The 21,450-nt window shown below is 37.4% G+C and overlaps 1 protein-coding gene across 1 annotated transcript in view; it reads right to left on the bottom strand.

Moving 5' to 3' along the window:
• The window catches only part of TRAF3IP1 (TRAF3 interacting protein 1), a 2,107,097-nt gene extending 2,087,888 nt beyond the window's left edge, over nt 1–19,209 (bottom strand). The window contains exon 1 of the mRNA XM_044075051.1: nt 18,984–19,209. Within this exon, the coding sequence (XP_043930986.1) occupies nt 18,984–19,205 (222 nt within the window). The 5' untranslated portion in view covers nt 19,206–19,209. The remainder of the gene's footprint in view (nt 1–18,983) is intronic.
• Nucleotides 19,210–21,450: the final 2,241 nt, after the last annotated feature.

The raw sequence follows: 21,450 nt of genomic DNA, 5'->3' as shown, positions 1-21,450 counted from the left end.
GCTTAACTGTGCAACTCTAAAATATCCCTTCATATTAGGTAATCCTGAGCCACCTTGTTCTACTGGAAGGATCAAATTATACCAATTAGCTCTTTTCCTCTTCCACTTTCAGATAAATCCCTTTACCTCTTTATTAATTACGGTCTATAACTTCTCTAGTTGATAAAAAAATATGCTTGACCTGTATATAAAACTATGGTAACTAAAAACATTTTCACTGCTTGCATCTTGCTATCCATATCCATAAACAAGAGCTTCCAGTTTATCAGTTTTTGTATTGTCTTTTGGTTAGTCTCTTCTTAAATATCCTTAGCTGGCATAAATACAGATATTGCTGAACCAATTCATATGTGGTACATAATTTCCAGCAATAGCCTTTGTTTTATCTTCATTAGCTTTATACCCCAAAATACTTGAAATAGTTTCAAAATGTTCCACAACACTGATATATTCTTTAAGGATTTGTCAGGTACAGAATAATATCATCCACAAATAAAGTCAATTTTTCTTGCCTACCACACCAATTATATACTTGAATTTCTGAGTCCTTTATTTTCTTTGCCAGTGGCTCTAAATAAAAAGCAAATAAAAGGGGAAAGACATTCCTACCTGGTTCTTCAGTTTACACACAACTTATCAGAGAGGAACCATCACACTTTAATGTTTACCTCCAATCCTTCATATATCCTACCAATTAGCTTCATTACTGCATCAGAGAATGGAAATGATTCCACTGCCCAACTCATAAAATCCCAGCCTACTCTAATGAATGCATTCTTGACTGTGGTATTTTCTTATATTCTGCTTCCTCTGGATCATCATGATTTATTAATGTTAAATGTTTGCCTCCCCTCCACAAAACCACGTTGTTCCATATTGATCAATTCTGGCATCATCTTAGTCATTCTTTTAGTTAGTACAGATATAAATATTTTGTAGTTATGGTTTAACATTGAAATGGGTCTATATGAAGCTGGATCTCATGGATCTTTACTGTCTTTAGGTAATATACAGACACTACAGCTTTCTTCCATGATGTTGGTGTTTCTCCTCTTTTTAAACTACTGTCAAAATCTTCCAGATCTTTATCACTTTCTTCCCTCCCAACTTCCATGTGAATACCATCTGTTCCTAGAAACTTTCCTGAAGATTTAATATACATTACAATTTTGCATCTCATCTCCTCCTATCTTAGCTGTTAGTTGTCGAGTCTCATCTACCTCTATTTAGCATACTTAAGTCTTCCATAAATATTTCTATTTGTGCCTTTTTTATTTTGACATTCCTCTGCTTTATATGAATTTTCATAAAATTTCTGAAAAATACCTCTGCTCTGGTTACTGTTCTTATTATATGCTCCCTAAGTTTGGCAACAACTCTTTCTATGTTCTGTTGCCTGTTATTGTGCTAAAAGTTTTGTGCTCTGGAGTTATTATCAAAAAAACAGTTAACAGCAGGCTTTCTAAACTTGTCCAGATACTCCCTTATTTTATCTTTGGCACTCTGCATTTGTATCTCCTTTTTTTCTGTGAGATTACCCTTATTCTGCAATACTTTAAACTTTGTTAGCCCCTCCAAGTAATTCCTATTACTTCTTAACCATATCTCTTTTTTACCCTATTTTTAAACTTCATTTTTATTTTACCCCTCTCTTCTATTTTTCCTAATAACTCTCAAATAATTTCCACCCCCCATTCCTTAAATTCTTCTCTTTTCAGCAGGTTGGTAAGAAAGCAGCAGTGTCTCATTTTTGCTTCCTTACCCTGCATTTTTATCTTAGATTTTATTGCTGCATGATCTGAAATAGCTACCAGATGTGTACTGAAGCTTTCAACTAAATAAATCCACATATCCCTGGGAAATATAACTTCTATCTTGTCTAGTCCAGTTATTGTACCTTGGCGCGTGATCTGAAATAGTTACTGGATGTGTGCTGAAGCTTTCAATTAAATGCACATATTCCTTGGAAATATAATTCCTATCTAGTGTAAGCCAGTTATTGTACCATGGTAAATAATATGTAAATTCTGTCAGAGTGCTTATTAGTGAAATCACATCTAGCATATATTTATACAGAAATCTTCCCTCTTTTGTAAAATTTTCCCTTATAGGTCTTGATACGTCCTCTCTATTGCAAATCAAGTTCCACTACACACCTATAAGTAATATCTCTTGCTGAAAGCTGATTATTTCTCCCAAAATCTTCTTAGTCTTTGGAACAGCTGGTTTTGGTGGAATATAAATACATACCAACATAATATTCCTCCCTTGCCAACAGCCCCTTACTACCGCAAGTCTACCACTATTGTTTCTTTTTCCCTCTTTTATCATTATTGGGGCCTGGCAATTAACATAATTACTCCTCTTTTCCTTTACCCCTGATATTCTACTGAGTATCCATCCTGAAATCCTTTCTTTGTCAAATTCATGCTCATTTATTTCACTTGCATTTCTTAATACAATTCAATACTCTCTTTTTTGTCTATACCTGTAAAGCCATTCATTTTCCAAGATAATATGGGTAGTATAGGCATTATGATAAAAAAGCTACTGAAGATAATATGGGTAGTATAGGCATTATGATAAAAAAGCTACTGTTCCCACCTAGGATACATATAATTTTTTTAATATGCATTTACAGATGTGTGTTGTATGCCACACTAATCTTTGCCAGGCTGATCTTTTATACAGTTGTTTCTTAAAATCTACATTTGGACCTATGTCACATTTTTCAAGACTTTTTGTTTTAATGAAAACCTTCAAAATGCTAACTACATTTTCAAAACATCCCCAGCTGTATTAACTTAGAACAAATGCACAAAACTATGTACATCTCTAAAATACTTTATTCTTGACACTTTTTGGCATCATGACCTAGTTTTCCACAGTTTCCTAATCCTACAATTAGTTTTATCATATCCTTACTTACTGCAACATAATGCTTTAATTCTACATAAGATTTATTTTTTAGTAGAGCTAGGAAGGTACACAATGCAATAATCCTCACTATTCACTGTCTTGTATTTGAGTCTACTACTAGACTCCTACCAGGTCTTGTAAACAATGCACTCATAATGTGTATATCCGTATCCCTTAATAACAATGCTATTCCTGAATAGGTGTCACCTTGTGGTGTCCAGAAATCCCTACCTTACCACATTAACTCACACTATTCTCTTTGTTCTTGATATATAACAACACATATTATTTACACACTAAATAATCTGGCCTCAACTATTTATAGCATTACAGTACTACAGTTATTGTAAGCAAACGTCTTACCTGCTAACATGTAAAGATAAATCAGATGTTATAATTTCCCCTTGCCACTATGTCCATTCACATGTTTCCTACCCTTTCTATCTTTTTACTACCTACTGTACCTTCTGTTTTCTCCTCCATACTACTGGTGTCAGTGCATTCTTTATCTTCTGTGTCCATTCATACTTACTTTGAATTTCAGTCGTCATTTCTTCCAATACAGTTTTAAGTAAATTCAATGGGTCATTCATATTTACAATACAGTCGTTTTCTTCTAGCACATTACTTCTGTCAATGCCCTGTGTATTATCAATTTTAGTTACATTTGCATATTATGCAACATATCAATATAACCTGTTTTACCATCAGTCAAACCATACCTAATCCTCACCGCTACATTTTCCACAATGCAATTTGAAATATTTTATTACAGATCCCTTTTCCCCAAATCACATGCAGTTTTGACATTCACTAATTAAATACTCCAAATCACCACAGAAAAAGCACAACCTTTTGGCTGTTCCCTGTAATGTACAGTTTGCTGTTATAATTTGTAATTGACAAATAAACCACAAAGTCATTGATATCCTATAGAAAATAGTGATTACATAGTTCAACTTTGCAGTGAACCTGACCAGGAACAGCTTTATCAGTGGTGAACTTGACCAGGAACAGCCCTGTCCAGTTTGTATTGATAGAAGCCATTCAAATATGGTCCAATTGCAAGCTAATCCAAGCCTCCCAACCCTAGTCTATATATAATGCTCACCCAAGACTTTTTTTCATTCCATGTACTGCAGAACAGCTCTCTTCCAAGCATCTTTGTATATCCCTTCATCAGTCCTAAACTGTAAAACAATCGTCTACTTAATTTATATCATTAACATCCTTCCAAAGTGAGAACATTTAGCTGAACAGTTGCACAAGTGTGCCTGCTAACTCAAACATTTCAAAGGTAATGTCTACAAAAATATCTGAACTGAGGTGTATGTCCTTATCTATAAAGAAAGTAGCTTAAGAATAAAGTACCATATTACATACCTGGTAAATTACAAACCATTTTAGGTCTTAATTAGATCAATTACCTTTTTTTTTTTTTTTTTTTTTTTAAATAAAGTCCTTTTATACATTTCCCTTGTCTATTGCAGTCTTGAAGATTTCACGTACACAGCAAATGCTATCAGTGTTCTGCCCCTGCTGGCAAATCCTGCTTCTCTGTACATTGCTTGCATCACCACAACTCTGTTTCTCCACTTCATTTAAGCTCTCAACTCACATGCAAGAAAATGAGCCTAAAAGCACTACAAGAGAATAAACTGCATCTCCATATTTATCGGAAGGGAATTTTCTCTCCACTACTTCAGCTTAGGACATTTTACTTCCAGAAGAAGGTTCAGAAATACTCACCATTATAAATAATTTCTCACTGTCCATGTCACCTTGCAATGTTATGATTTCCACCTTTTTGTTATATCCAAGAACAAAAGCAATATTATACAAAACACTTTCAGTTATTTAAGCATTTGTACATCAAAAACATCTGACCTTGTTCCTGTACTTCTGTCTCAGATTACATTATTTCCATCACACTGGGGTCTGAATGGAGAGATAATAAAATCAGCAAGAAAAGGAAAGTGGTATTGCTGGAACTGAATTCATCTTCATGTCTTGGTGAACACCCAGGTTTTGTTTTTTACAAAATCTCACCAAGATGTCACTCAAATATATAGACTGTAGTTTATATAGCATATATCATGCACCTAAGTAGTTTAAAAAAAAGACAGCTTGATGCACAAGTCCAAGGATAAAAAAAGTGCTCAATCCTGGTATGTCCACTGGTGCCAGGACTTGAAAAAATGAAAGTGTAGAATCCGTAAGACATGGAAACATTCCTACAAAGGGTTAGGTCAGGTTCAGAAGGAGGATGGCCCCCCTGTTGTAGAAGTAAGTAGTAGTCCTCGAAAAACACAAAAAACTGACAGGCCAAAAAGAGCCATAAAGATGACAGAATAGACTGCTGAGGATAAGGAAGAAATTATATACTGTTATTATTATGCAAGAAGCTCAGAATTTCCACAGACAGAAAATATTTGGAAAGATTAAGAGAGAAATTAGAGAAAAGAAAAATATTTGAACAAGAAAAAAATTGTCCAATTCTTTAAACGCAAATTTGCGTTCATTAATAAAACCATCTATTAAAAACATTATACAGACCAAGAAACTCTGAGCCGTTTGGAAAAAGAAGTGACAGAGGAAGTGTGAAAATATAAAGAACAAAACCTGGAGATTTTTGAAAGATATAAAAAAGAAACATGAACATGGGAAAGAGAGATCTGATAAGGTGCAATATTTATGCAAAGGAGAAAGCCAAATCAATCAATATAAAAAGTAGCTCCAAAGATATTTGAAGAGAAATACAAAGTCACCTAGATAGGGAAAATTTCACAATACAAAAAAGTAAGATCACAAAGGTGGAAAGCAGAACAGAAGTTTAATAAAGTAGATGTTAAACAAATAGAAGCTGAAGTTATGGAATACCTGCAAAATGAAAAGATATAGTCAAGAAAGTCTAACACATGTCATGTCACAGCACAAGGTAAAGTACAGTTGTGTAAGCTGAACTTACCATAACAGTAGACATTTGAATGATCATTGCTGCAGTAGCCTTAGCTATATGGGTTATATCCTGCCAAGGATATGACAGCAGGCCAGCCTCCAAAGATTCAGAGCACATTCCATGTACCCAAACTGTCAAGCATCTCAAGCTGAGCTGATTAAAAGACAAGTTTGGGTGCGAAACCCTTCAGAGCTTTCCTGCCAGCAGAAAGAGGGAGGCTGAGCCCTGAAAGGACAAGACTAGGAATAAAAAAAATAAATAAATAAATGCTCACATCCTGGAATAAAAAACACACCAAAAAACATGGGGGGGGGGGTGGACGAAAGGAGCAGCTACTGCAACATTGACCATTCAAACATCTACTGTTATGGTAAGTTCATCTTATACAACTGCACTATGTTCATCATATTGATCACTGCTGCAGTAGCCCTAGCTACATGTATAGATTACCACAGCTAACTATATTTGAGAGGTAGAAGAAGGGTCCAGGAGCCCCTGGAGAATGGTCCTTGCAAAGCATAATCTACACCTAGAGAAGGAATCCGGCTTATAGTGTTTTGTAAAAGTATGTACAGAGGACCAAACAGTAGCTTCTAGAATACTTCTAGAATCCAACTCTTTCCAAAAAGTAATAGAAGAAGCCAAGGTCCTTGAGTATAACAAAAGATAATAGCATTAAACAGCCATTTGGAAATAGTCTGCATTTGACACCTGTTATCCCTTCTTCTTACCTTCAGAATAAATTAAAAATTGTTCCAATTATCTGAAATATTTACTTCTGTCAAGATGCCGAGTTGTTTGTGGACATCCAAGGTATCGAGTACCTTTTCTCTCTCATTTTTAGGTTCAGGAAAGAACATGGGGAGATGGATAGTTTAACATAGTAAATTCGGATACCACTTTAGGCATAAAATAAGGATCAGTTCTCAAAGAAACCCTGTCCTTGTGGAAAATGGGGTAGGGCTGACTCACCATAAGAGCTTGCAATTCCGATAACATTCTTGCAGAGGTCAGATCAATAAAACTGTTTCCATGTTAATAACCTCAAGTCAGGCAAATTAACTGATTCAAATGGAGCAAGTGTTATTTTCTCTAACACAAAATTAAGATCCCAAGCATGTCTCCTATGCAAAACCTCTTTCAAGAACATTTTAACACACGACTGCCTTGAAAGAGGATGATCCATGGGCAGACATGCTGAAATGGCCAATTAATTAACCCTAACAGAAGAATAAGAAAGTCCACAGGATAGTAACTCACACAAATATTGTAAAACAAAAGAACAACTATCCCTGAATGTGCACTGGTTATGTTATTGACACCAAATAGAAAACCTTTTCCATTTGCTAATATACGACCTTCTAGTAGCAGGATTTCTTGATTCCATTAGTTCCTGCTGCATGTCCTCAGAAAACAGCTGCCTAAAAGGAATTAAGACCCGATCATCCAAGCAGTCAATTGAAGATGATTGATGCTGAGGTGTTTATAGGTTCATGGATTAGTACTAAGCTAACTGCCCTTGTGAGCCATTTTAAGCCTAGCCAGTTATCCCTTGTGAGACTCAAACCCTGCACCTTGTGTTTGTAAGGCAAACACTTTAACCATTAGGCCACCCTCCCACTTTTTAACATGCGACTGCCTTGAAAGAGGATGATCCATGGGCAGACATGATGAAATGGCCAATTAATGAACCCTAACAGAAGAATAAGAAAGTCCACTGGATAGTAACTCACACAAATATTGTAAAACAAAAGAACAACTAGCCCTGAATGTGCAAATGTGTATCAAACACCCCTAATGTTGTGCAAGTAAATCCATTCTGTGAGCAAGCTTGTGGTAATTACCCCTGGCCATTTCCAAAAGAAAGGAAAAGCACAGCTACCTGGGCCAAAAGGAAGTTATCACAATGATCTTGGGGAATTCCTTTTGAATCTTCAGGAGTACTCCGAATACTAGTGCAAAGGGTGGAAACGCATATAGGGACATTCCTGTCTAAAGAAAAGAAAAGACATCTGTCTTCCAGGCCTTCTTGCATGGAGTCCTAGAAAAGAATTTTCCCAACTGATTGTTCACACATGAAGCAAAGAGATCTATTGAGGAACTCCCCAAAGATGGATCACATCTTTAAAGACTCCAGAATCTAGTTTCCATTCGTGAGGGTCTGCCCTGGTCCTGCTCAGTTTGTCTGCCACACGGTTTTGCACTGACAGAATGTAGGATGCCTGCAGAGTGAGATTGTTCTGTGAAGCTATATCACAAGCTAATATGACTAGCTGCAAAGAGGGTGTAACCTGGTTTCTCCTTGCTTGTTGATGTGCCACAACAACGTGGTTTTGTCTGTAACCATCTGAAGAGGTCCCGGGGACCATAGATGGGTCACAGAATTAAGTGCATCGATTTTTTAAAAAGCATCTCCTGGATATTTATGTGCTTGCATCTTTCCTTGGTGTACCAAACCCCCCTGCACTTTTATATCTCCTGAAAATGCTCTCCAAGCTAAGTCTGAAGCATCTGTAGTGACTGGCTGCTTTGGAGCAGGGAGGGATAAGGGTAGACCTAGATTTAAGGATATCTGTTGTCTCCACCAAGTGATTTCTCTTCTGACAACACCAGTACTGGGATCTAAAAAGATAAGAGGTGTTGATGTTGGGATCAAAGAAATTTCGGATACCACTGTATTTTTCTCATGTAGAGCCTTGCCAGGGATATCATGAGAATCACAGATACCATGAGATTCAAAATCCTGAGGCATTCCCTCACAGTGACTGAAGTCTTGAGTCAGAAAACATCAGAAATAGATCTACATAAAGAACTATTTTTTTCCTGTGGAAGAAAAGCTCTTTGAACTGAGGTATCTAGCGGACATCCCAGGAACACAATGCTGTGTGAGGGAGTCAAGAAAGACACTTGATTTTTTTTTTTTGAATCCCAGCTTCCCTCACCCAAGAGAGAGGTTCCTAACAGTTTGAAAAAGACACTGCAAAGAAAAGCAAGTTGTCTAAATATGGAAAAATGTGGATAACCCTGTAGCCTGCAATAAGCTATAAAATGGAGCTAGGTATTGTGGACACTCTTGATGCAGTGGATACTCAAAAGGGTAATGCAGAGAACTGACAATGTGATCCAGACACAGAAAACCTTAAGAAATGTCTGACGTCTGGATGAATAGGGATGTGATGATAAGTGTCTAAAGTCTAATGTTACCAAGAAACTTGAAAGAGAAAGAAGAGGTAACAGGTTGTGAAGTGACATTGTTTTGAATTTGGGTACTATCGCAAACAGGTTTAGGAAAGAAAGATCCAGAAGTGGTATCCAAGCATTTTCTTTTTTTGGGACTAAGATCATCCTTGAATAAAACCCCTTCTCCACCTGGGAAGGAAGAACTGACTATCATTCACTGGGACAGCATATGATGAAGAACTAGTGTAAACAAAACAGTCTAATCTGCAGAATGAGGAATGCCCCCCTAAAAAGGAGGAATTTCCTCCCACTGTCATGTATAACCCTGACAAATGATTTTCAGATCCCATTTGTTTGAAACATTCTGTTACAACAGAGCAAATGGAGATTCAGACTTACTGAATGAGAAAGATGGCCAGGGTGGGAGGGGGTCACAAAGTCTCTTTAACAATCATTAAAATTTGTTGGAGTGTCCTTCGTTTAGGGAGGTTTAAGACTTATTTTGGAACCTCCTTGCCACCACTTCTTAAATATCTCTTTACCTGAATTCTGTTGAGACTATTTATTCTTTTTGATCACCTCTGCAGCAGAGGGGCCAAACACCTATTTATTATTTTTGATCACCTCTGCAGCAGAGGGGCCAAACACAAAATCTCTATCCAAGGTAGACTTTAAAATCTCATTTTAACATCACCTGGAAGGTTCTGAGAATGCAGCCAAGCAAACCTCCTTACAACTGTGCCAGTGGTGATAGCCCTGGAATATGTATCAACATTGTTCAATATGTACAAACACTCTGCAAATAATGAGTAGTGACCTGTGCAATGGAAGAAACTAAGTTTATAAAGCAGATTTTTCTTCACAAAAATAAACTGTTGATAAAACATTCCTCATATTTTCATAATATGTCAGAATATAATATATAAGCCTGACAATTTAAAATTCTGAAATTCAAAGTCGCAGAAGTATAGACTTTTTCCCCAATACCTATCAAAAAGCTTCCCATCCTTATTAGAATGAGTACGACTAACTAAGTGCTTAGCAGCAGAGAAGTCAACTAAGGTTATAGCTGCTGGGTCAGGTTTGTGAATGATGTGTAAAACTTTAAGAGAGAATGGGGAACTTACATCCTATCTGCCTTTTTTGATGGACAGCTGACTAACTGGAAAATTACAGGCAGTAAGGCACATGCTCAGTAAGAACTGATAAGACAGTACTGCACTGGAATTAACTGGAAACAACTGAAATGAGACTGAAGCGAAAATCTTTATCTGTTAATTACCCAAACTCATGCTGAACAGGTGGCAGTCTCTCCTTTATGGGCCAAGTCTTGTGCACTTTTCAGAATGAATTCTCCAAACATTGTAGTTCATTTAATAGGGCTTTATTAGATGTTCACAGTATCCGAATAATGTCTTCATTAACAGTGATAATAAGCAATAAAAATCTGTAGAAATGCTGGGATGCCGATTAGCATCCAAAGTTACTGCACGTCATATTCTGACTGTCCTGAACAACGTAAACTAAAATAGTCTTTATTTGACCTGTCTTCTGTACTCAGGCTCAAGTAACTGTATTGTAGCTTAATCTTCTCTGTAATGACAGGTTGAATGAACTAACTAACCTTAAATGAACTTCTATTCTGAACACAATATATTATATTGCTTCAGTCCAGTAATTTTCCTTTGTAAACTGCATTCTGTCCCCCTAACCTTGGTCTCAGGCCTTGTCTCACATGTGCTTTGTTTAACATTCTATTAAGGAACATTCTGAAGTTGGCAAGACTGTATCCTTCCCTTGAGAAAAGAACATTCTGTATTTCTGTATTTTCTGCCCATTACATGCTTATCTTTCCTTTCTAATAAACTGTATTACTCTGAAACTGAATGCATACATTTCTGACACTACATATTTTACCTTTTTGTCTGCTTAATGCCTAATAACTACTTTAAAAATGGAGATCCCTAATCTAACAGTTGCTCATGAGGTCCCTGAAGAAAGTCTATAGGGACCTACTTTTGAAGTTACCTTACTGTAAACAGCTTTATGCTACCTGATTCATAATCTGAAAATTTTTTTTTAGTTGGTAAATAAACCTGCAATTTTGACCACTAGGTGTCATTTGAGCCTTTATGACCTGTTTTGATTGAAGTCTCTTAACTTTATGATTTAATTATAACTAGGCAATTGTTTTTCTTTATCTGGTGGATAAACTTGCAATTTTAATTTTGACCACTAGGATTGAAGTCTATATTAACTAGATTCATAGTTTTTAGTCTTAAATCTAAATTCTGATGTACGAGTGATATATCCAAGACCTGCATATTATTTTGAAAATGAGTATCTTTTAATTTTGTGGCTTTTAAAGCTGATTAGAAGCTGCCGTACATATTCTTAAGTTAGACAGAATATAAACTATTAACCCTGCCTATTTTTTTCCCTCTCTGCATGCTGTAATGGTAAAATTCTATGTTTTTACCATATGAACTGGTGCCTTAGTGTACCATGATGTCTCTGTCTTTTAGCAAATTAAACTTTTTTTCTGTTGTTCATAGATTTAAATCTTTAAACATTGTACTTTCTTTTTATTGCATAGCCCATCAAGCATGATGGCTATTTTCTGAAGACTAACTGAAATTGGCACTAAAGAGGTAACTTTATAAGTTGTCTTGAAGTATAATTACTATATGTTGCATTAACTTGTGTCTATAAATTAATATTTAGATTTGCTCTATAATGCTACTTATTTAGATTTGCTCTATAATGCTACTTACCTTTTCTTAACTTTTATATGCGGTAATAAATGTCTTCCTTCTAAATTTGTGTCTGAAATATTCTATGAATATAATTGAACACCTCTAAAGCAGACAGAACAGGAGGAATGGGTGTAGGTTCTGGAAAATCCTTCTATAACATCTCATGCTATTTTCTGAGGGACTAAGAAACCTTTCAAGAATGTTCTAGCAATAGTATCAGATAAAGAGAAACCCCCACAGGGAGAATCAGAAAGAGAGCTCTCCTGAGAGTCTGAATCAGAAATTTGAGGACAAAACCCTGAAACTGTCCTTGCATCTTCCTGGTCAGATTCAAAATCTTGAATCTTTTCCAGAAAGGGTGTATCCCACTTTCTTTGACCAGAAACTACTCTAAAAGAAGGAACAATTGCCTGAATTATACCCTGAGCCAGTCCCAGTAAACTAGTCCTATCCAAAGAAATCAGAGAAATAGATAAAAAAAAAACAGAAAAACAAACATGTAACAGGAAAGTTAAACCAATCATGTTACTAATGATGGGCACAGCATTCTGACATAAGGAAACCTTCCCTATTTCCTCTCCCAGGACTGACAAAGAGTGGCTATCCCCTGCCTACTGAGGGGACCCCAACAGCACTAGAGGAAGTGGCTAACCCCAGGCTATAGTTTCTGTAGATGCTACACCAGAGAGAGCCGGGATAAAAGATGAGTTGTCTAAGGCCACAGTAAAGTCACCCACCTGCAGCTGAGGCAAATTGCTAGTCTCCTGTGGTGGCAAAGGCTGTTTAACGTTTTCTTTTATTGGCTGAAAGACTGTGGGAGTGACAATCTGTTCCACAGTCAAACTAAAAATGGTGACTATATCCTGGGGTAAACAAGCAACAATGCCAGTAAAGCTACCAGTCCACAAAAGGATTTTTTTTTACCTTCAACCTTAAAAAAGCACAGTTTTTCCAGAAAAAGTAGTTTAGCAGTAAGATAACACTTCTCTGACAGAAATAATGACCGATCCATTTAAAAGTATGTTACAGTCTCAAGACACAGCACTCCTAGCTTTAAAATAACTTTTCTGAAGAGGAAAGTAATAAAGCATCAGTAGAAAATAAGAAAGTGGAAGTTTTTTCCCCCCAAAGGGAACTTTTCTGCCAGCTAAGGAAAACAAAAACCAACAGTCAATCCTCAAAAGCCTCAGACGAGCACATTCTTCAGTGGCAGTAAAGCTCTGACATGCTTTCCATCCAAACATTTAGTCAGCTCAGCTTGAGCTGCTTGACAGTTTGGGCATGTGGAAGGTGTCCTGAAGGTTTGGCAGTTGGCCGTCTGTTATGTCCTCTGCAGGCTATAACTCATAGTGCTATGGCTACTGCAGCAGTGATCAATATGAAGAACATCAATTAGACCTCAAAGTAAGGAGAAACAGGTGGTGCAGGAGACATATGAAGAAGAAATATGGATATGGGAAAGATAAAGAGATTTAATATGGTGAAATATTTCTACAATGGAAAAAGCAAGCATAATCAATACAAAAAAAGCAGCATCAGAGATGTTTGAAGAGAAATACAGGCAAAGGAATCCGGATATGGAAAATTTCATGATAAAAAAAAAAAGGAAAACAAGGGAGAAAAGAAACTTAGTAATGGAGAAGTAAAGAAATAGAAACTGAAATTATGGAATATGTGAAGTGAAGAATTTAGTGGGGAAAATCCTACTCTAGCAACATTACAGCATAATGGAACAATGAGTCTCCAAATCAAGGAGAAGCATGTGGAACAGACAGCATCGGATCATTGCCACATGAAGATACTCTGGAGCCTTCAGCAGGAAACAAGTGCAAAGGTTCAGTTGGATCTGTACAGCAAGGGAAGCAGCAGGAAACAGTGGTAACTCTGATGCAGTCGATGCTGTGGAGTGATAGGTCAGTGACTTTCCATATGAAAGAGTTGCTTAATTAATTGAAGTGGATAGACATATTAAGATCAATGAAAAAACAGACTACAGAAAGTCAATGAGACCCAAAATGCTACAAGTCTGATAAAACAAATGAACACAGTAATTAAAACTATTAACAGAAATTAATTTGATATAACAGAAGTAAATGGAATACATTTCTGTGCAGCTAAATTAATAGCAGATAAAGTCTTACCACAAAAACACAGGGCATTAAGAGAAAGGGAGAGAAGAAATCAAATGCCAACAAGGAAGCATCAAAGAGAGAAAACCACAAATTAAGACAAGAAGTGTCACTGTCAGAAGAGTACAGAAAAAGGAATAGATCAACAAAATACTTAGAAAGATAAACATGATAAAAGCAATGTGCAATATCAGAACAAACCAGGATAAAACTAAACTAAAGATATCAACACAGGCAAAAAAAACTTAGAAGATATGCGGATAAATATAAAGGAAAAGTATGAAATAAGCAATTCATTGATGACCAAAAAAGTTTTATAGAGAAATGAAACCAAAAAAAGAGACACAGTTTGGAAAAATATCTATGAAGACTCTGTGGAACATAAGATGCTGAATTGATACAAGTAGTAAAAGAAACAGTAAGAAGTTCAAATTTGCAGAATATGAAATGGAATAAAGTAATGGCCATAGGATCTGAAACAAAATTAAGAAAAGCTCCTAAATGGAAAACCCCAGGCCAGATGCAGTATCTAACCTTTGGCTGAAAGTATTAACATGTTTAAATGAAGATTTAGCCCCGAGTAAGAACTACTTATATGCACATCCCAAACAGACACCAATCTGCTTAACAACAGGAAAAATTATACTCATGTTTAAGAATGAACCTAAAAACATTATAAAGAATTTACAATCAAATTTAGATGTGTTACCGATACATGTAACTCCATATGAATTGCAGAAGGATTTAATTATGGGCACGTTGAGGTACTGTGAAGAGCACTTTTGGCTAACCTCAACGATTGAAACAATATTAATTTTTGTGAACTTTAATCATATTATGACTTAGGAATGGGATCCATTCCTGACATGATATTAGAAACCCAAAAAACTTGGAGAAATTAAACTAAGAAAACAGCATTACTGCATCAGAATTCCCAATCCCAATTTCCCAGTACCCTGCCTTAATTTTACTTCACAGGTCTCCCCATAACATAGGCCACAAGCCTAGTGGTACTAACCTAGAGAACAAAGCATACATAATATTAATAAAACCCCATCAGTAACTAGTAGTAAAGAAAATATACGTAAAGTTGCTATTTTTTTCTGATTTTTGTAATATGGAGTGCACACTATACTTATTAAAACTGTTCATTACAGTACCAAATTCCCAGAAAGAACACATATAAAAATGTGCCAGATGTGCAATTTATCTTCCACTAAACTACAGTTATCAGAAACTGGCACAAGCACATTTGGTTATCAATGAAAAAAATAAGCCATCATAAGCAAAAGAATGACACCACCTCATACAATTTCTTTCAAAATGAATCCAGCTAAAATTTACTGATCTACTTACAGGCATACACTGCACATCTAGCTGGAAAAAAAAATAGCCAGCAATGAATGCAAATATCTACAGTGGGCATAGCAGGGCCGGTGTTAGCATTTTGGGGGCCCCCAGCAGATATCAAGTTGGGGGCCCCTAGGCACTTCCAGTCTATGCACCACCCTGTCACTGATAACCCTCCTAGGCAACCTTTTAGTTCATGCTGCAAACTTTTAGGAGTAGTAATCACAGACTGACCTGTAGCTGCAGTGCTCTTAATTACAACAGGCCTAAGTACCATACTATGTTGGCTCATCTCACAAATGGTCATTTAAAGTTAATGGCATTTAGTTGCACCAACGATACATTGCAGCAACTCTATGTACAAGTCTGGACTTTGTGAAATGGTGCCCTAGGCCTACTGTTTCACCCCCCCCCCCAACATACATACATACATACATACATACATACACACACACACTTATACACACATGCACACACACACACAGTTCTTCCTGTTTTCCCCCCATATTGGGCTCCCTGTACAATACACATTACTTTTTGTCTTCCTTTTCTCCTTTTCTCACATTTTGCTTTACTATTTAGCTATTTTGAGAAGCCATGACTTCCTATATGCTCTGAAGTGCATTTTAAAGTTTTTTTTTTCTTTTTACACAGCCTTTTCATCCAATGATGGCTTGAACAGAAATTTTGATTAAGGAAAGAAATTGTGTTGCTGTTCAGCTTTAGTTTTCCTTGCATCCATTCAACACACCTTTCCTGACCAAGTGAGCACAGTAATAACCGTTTAGGAAATAATTCAGTTAAGCTAGAGCCCCCAGAAGCATTGGGTTATGCATGTTCTGAAATACATTTAGAGCATTTTACCAACCACTGTTGGCCAAAACAAAATCACAAGTAAGAAAATAATTTCAGTCGTATTTATTTTTCTTTCAGTGAAGACATAAGTTGTACCAAATGCTTAATGTTCAAAGATGACAAAACAGTAACTCACAATAAACTAACAAGCCAGTTGTCTGGATACACGAGTCTTATCTTAGGACTGCCTGCCTCCTTAACCCCCCAAAAAGACTGCCTATACATCCCTTTGGTGTTAGACTGGGATGAAAGCAGAGGTTCAAATTTCTACAGTCATGTATTTCAAATGACTGCTGACATACATATACATTCCTCAACCTGAACTGTCAAAGGCAGCTATCTGCATACATGTCTGAAGTGCGATTGTGAGGAAAGTGAAAAAAGTTACAGTAATGTATTCTACTTTGTTGCTCTTAGACAGTACACTGTCCCCACACAAACTATAGTAACCTTCTTTGTATACCTCTGAAGTCTGTGAGAAAAATAAAAGAAACAGTGATCACACTGTCCTCAGCCCGAACACAAACTATAATGATCTCACGTGCACATATCTATGGTTTGACTGTGATGACAATTAAAGAAGTAATAAACACCCCCCCCCCCACACACACACACACACACACACATCTGAGCAGGGCTGGTTTTAGAATGGGTGCATTTGAGAGCAGAGGCCATTATCAGCTTTATCCTAACAGGCTCATATCACACCCCTGTTCAGGCGTAATCAGAAAAGTAAAACATTTTTCCTCCTAATTTTCCACAACCAGCAACAACTTTTGCTGGGCCCCCACAGTCAAGGATGATTAAGGGAGCCCAATGTATCCAGATATACAGTGTGGGGAGTGGGGCCAACAGACTCTTAGAGGATCTAAATGTCTGAATGTTCTGTGGTGTATTTTAGTCATTACTTTTAAAATATAATTACTTGTTAGCTACATTTTTTTATTGATAACCACAAGAATAATATCTGTATTCTGGCATTATTGGGTGTGTACACAGATAAAAATCATTGATATTTGTTATATATACGCACACACACACACACACACACACGTGTGTGTGTGTGTGTGTGTGTGTGCAGACATAAGCATAAGCCATAGCAATACCATTTTTGTACTTCTTTCAGCAAATTGCAATACGTCGTACAACACTGGTACTGGCACAACATGATCAGTAACTGCCATTTAGCAGTCGTCAAACAGCAGCAGAGTAAGTCACTTTTATTTACTTTCCCTTAATTTTCTCATAGTTTTGCTCTATCCTTTGTAAAAAGTTTGCTTTGCTTGTAAATCATTCAGAATTACAGACAGTCAATAAATCCAGACATTAGACTTTTATACTTATTGTCCAAAAAATGAAAGTTGATGCAAAAGGTGTTATACTATTAACTTTTTTAATTTAATTAGAGGAATATTTCAAACGTGTTCATTATTTTGAGCTTTTATTCTGCTATAATAGACATTGTACTGAATTCTTCTGCAAATAAGTTGAAAGTTTTAGTAGCTGGTGTTCTGTCAGTGTTTATTAAATTCCCTGAAAGAGAAACCATCCCTTAAGATTAGAAGCATCAGCTTTTCTTAAAATCCAAGGTTTGCACTGATCGCAGTCACTCTAGGCTGCTGATCTCTCTAGTGCTTACCTTGCTTATGTTCGTTATCAGCTTTATCCTATCAGGGTCATTTAACGGACCTGTTCAGGTTAAAGAGCATAATCAAGAAAATACCACATTTTTTTCTCCTCATTTTTCTCCAACCAGCAGCAATTTCTGTGGGGCCCCACACACAGTCAAAGATGATTAAGGAGGCCCCCTTGCACCCACGGGTATTGCAAGTACCTAAAGTTGGTTATGTTGTTAGTTTTAGGGGAGTGAATGTCCACTAGCAGAGTTTAACTAAGCCAGAGTTATATGTCAGGGGTAAAATATTTAATGGAATTGTGAAGCTTGTTGCTTGATACAAACACTGTTACTATAACCGAAGATATCTTTCAGTTTTAAAGGAGATATAAATACAGGTTATTAGCCATCTCTTTTAAGTACACAAATTTAGCTGTACTAGCTTTTGTTGGTTTCACAGACATGTTACAAAATCTCAAGGTAAGACAACTTGCTGTGGTTGGGGGCCCCCCAGGAACAGTGGGCCCCCAGCGACCACAGGGTTCGCTGGTGCCTAAAGCCGGCTATGTGGGCATGGAACGATCACACTGAATCCCCAACTTGAGCTATGTGCCATAACCATTTTTGTACACGAAAAGACAGTTCTACAATCTCAAAATAAAGGACACTGCTTTAAAAAAGTTACACTTCATACCTAATACACTACATCTCAAAAGAATAAGCATTGGTTTTGAGAACATCAAGGAAAGCAAATGCCAGTAATATGGAATAGCAGAAACAGAACATATTGCACTGTTTCTTTCCTTCTTTGGAATGGTAAATTTGAATTGTGGATTTCCTATTTTTGTCAGTTCAATGGACGCAGATATTTCTGTATTAATGGATGTTGTAACATGAATTTTATATATATATATATATATATATATTTGCCATGTGGGTCGTCATATTGTATCCTTAATACTAGTAATATCAGCTTCCGCCTTTAAAAGGCATTAGGCACAGAACACTGCCTAGCAACCACAGGACGCCAAAACTCGGGCACAACCACCCGCCAAACATACACAGGTGACACCGTTAGCAGGGGGATGTGGGTCTTCTGAGGGCAAGTAAGATCTTCTCCTCACACACACCAGCACCTTGTCATCTTTGGACTCACTCGCTCATTAATAACTATACCAAACAGCCACCACTGTTGATTCTAATATATGGTATGGCCTCACCTCAGTGAATATGTCGTGCAGATAACGGAATGGAGGCTTATTCAACAGCTTCTCAGTGAGAGGTGGTTTCCGAATAACTCTACCTAGAGACTCCTGTGTGCATTTTAATACTGATCCGTCCATAATGGTGAAGTTATTTCCCCTTTCAGTGGTGGCAGATGGCATATCCCTCTCTTTTAGCAGACTTTTCACAGACTGTTTTCCTCTCCCATAATGCACCATTAATATAGATAGAGCATGCGCTTTTGTTCACTGGATGGCCTGGTACCTTAGCAACTACAAACAACAATTCTTCCGCTTGACAACAGCGTTCACTTCGTTCTGACTTCTGTCCTGGCATAGTGAGAGTAGAGTGATACATTAGATGGGATACACAGTAACAAGGTACGCGTTCCATTTGGTCAGGTGCCTTTAATCACAGTATCGGACGGTGATTTTCCGTGATTGGATTTTTTTTCTACGGGCTGCCTGTATACAGCCACCGGAATGCCAGAGGAGTAACAGTGTAAATGTGCCTTTCTTCTGCAGCGCAACCAAGTCCTGTCACATCATTACACTACAGTATAAAGAAGTTCTGTTGCATTAACACATTTATTTTCTAAAGCGTTCATTTACGCGTGTCGAACCACTGGGTCTTGTAAATGATGGTGATATATTAAAGTAAACTTTACGTTCAATACACACTTCTCTACCCTTTACCTCCAGAGTAACGGACAACGTTTGAGAAAATATTCCAAATCAGCGGCCCCTTTTTTAATACTTGATTAACAGAAAAAAATTACGTGAATTTTCGAAAGTAAAATAAGTCTATAACTGTTAAGATCATTATAAAGTTCTCTGTGGCACAAGCTGTAAGTGCAGAGGGCTTGGGGAAATGGATCGTTATTGCAGCTTTCGAATCTAGTTAATTGAGCATTAATTCCCGTAGGGATGTCACGTCAACATTAGCCACTGTGACAAAATCACTAAAGCCAATGTTTTGGGAGCGTGTCAGGGAATTGTAGACACAATTCTATTGCTGAGGTGAAAATAGCATGCAGGAGAAGGGGGGACCGGGAGGGAAGGCAGGAGGTTAGGAGCAGGAAGGGAAGGGGGAGGGGCTTGTGTAAAGGTAGATGAGTAGGTAGAGGAAGGACTTTAAAAGCCACAAGTAGCCATGCAAGATCTCTTTTTCAACTGCAGAGTAGGGTTACCACCTGTCCCACTTTGCGAGGGACAGTCCCTCTTTGGGCAGTTGTGTCCTGGCAAAAAATATTAAAAATGGCAAATGTCCTGAGATTGTAGGACATAATTATGCCCTATATTTTATGTAATAGTTGCATAAAATAGTTATTTCTGTATTTAAAATACCTAAATGTTACAAGAAACAGAATAAGCAACTAAACTACTACAAGAATAAGCTTTTATTTAGACAAAAAAGTTAAGTGCTATCCTTTGTACTGATCGTGCGTATGTGTCGGCCTGTAAAATCTGATGTGTGTCCCGAAAATGTCCCACTTTGGCCATTTGAAAAGGTGGCAACTCTACTGCAGAGCAGAACACGGATAAAAGAAGCAGTGGTACACCGGAACGAACAGGTGAAACAATGGCGAAGTAAGCAACAATGATGAACAAGAATTGGTGTTATTGTAGAACAGTACCCCCCCAACTGCTCAGACGTGGCCGTGACTTATGTGATTGACATGTCAAATGGCCGTGATATTATACACAAACAATGCATGATTGACTGCCATGAAGATTTCGTAGTGACATCATGCATACATTGGTAGTTGATTGGCAGATATTGAAATCACTCCTGTACATGTGATTTGTGAATGTGCCTGAGACTGAGAGGCTCCACAGCAGCACAGCTAGGTTCATAGGTGTGTACTAGGCTAATGGCCATCATGGAGCCTTTACAAGCCTAGCCCATAGAAGTGCCCTGGCATCGTGCTGCCCGACGTTAGTTCCCAGTGCCTCTATCAAGTAGAGCCACTGGAGCGATCCCTAGGGTGAAGTTTCTATTGCCATCCACTCATCAAGATTTCTCTTGAAGAGGGACAGCAAGGTGCTCTGTTGACATGTATGGGAAGTCTATTCCAGAGCATGGGCAGTCTGGGTGAAGAACCTGTCCCTCCAGCATGTTCTGTTGATTGTGGTAATGAGGTTGAGGTCTCTGGAGCGTGTGGTCCAGAGGGATTGGGATTTCTTTAGATGCAGCATTTCTAACAGAGCTGGGTCAGACATGGTTTTGTAAGTCAGGCAAAGATCGCCTCTAAGTAGGCGATATGAGATAGAGAATAGCTGGAGTCTTTTGAGTCTGTCCATGTAGGACATGTTTAATGCCTAGGATCCTCTTCGTGAGGTACTTCTGTGGCATCTTCACATATATGGTTGTGGTACATCTGGTGCTTACTCAGTGGCCACATGATTAGTAGTAATGTAATAAAATAGCAACAAGTCTAACTTAGGGTTTGCAGCAGTACTT

This window comes from Protopterus annectens, chromosome 6.part0 (genome assembly GCF_019279795.1).
Source record: "Protopterus annectens isolate FY-2018-M chromosome 6.part0, PAN1.0, whole genome shotgun sequence".
Taxonomy (NCBI): Eukaryota; Metazoa; Chordata; order Ceratodontiformes; family Protopteridae; genus Protopterus; species Protopterus annectens.
This window is presented reverse-complemented; position numbering and strand designations above follow the sequence as displayed.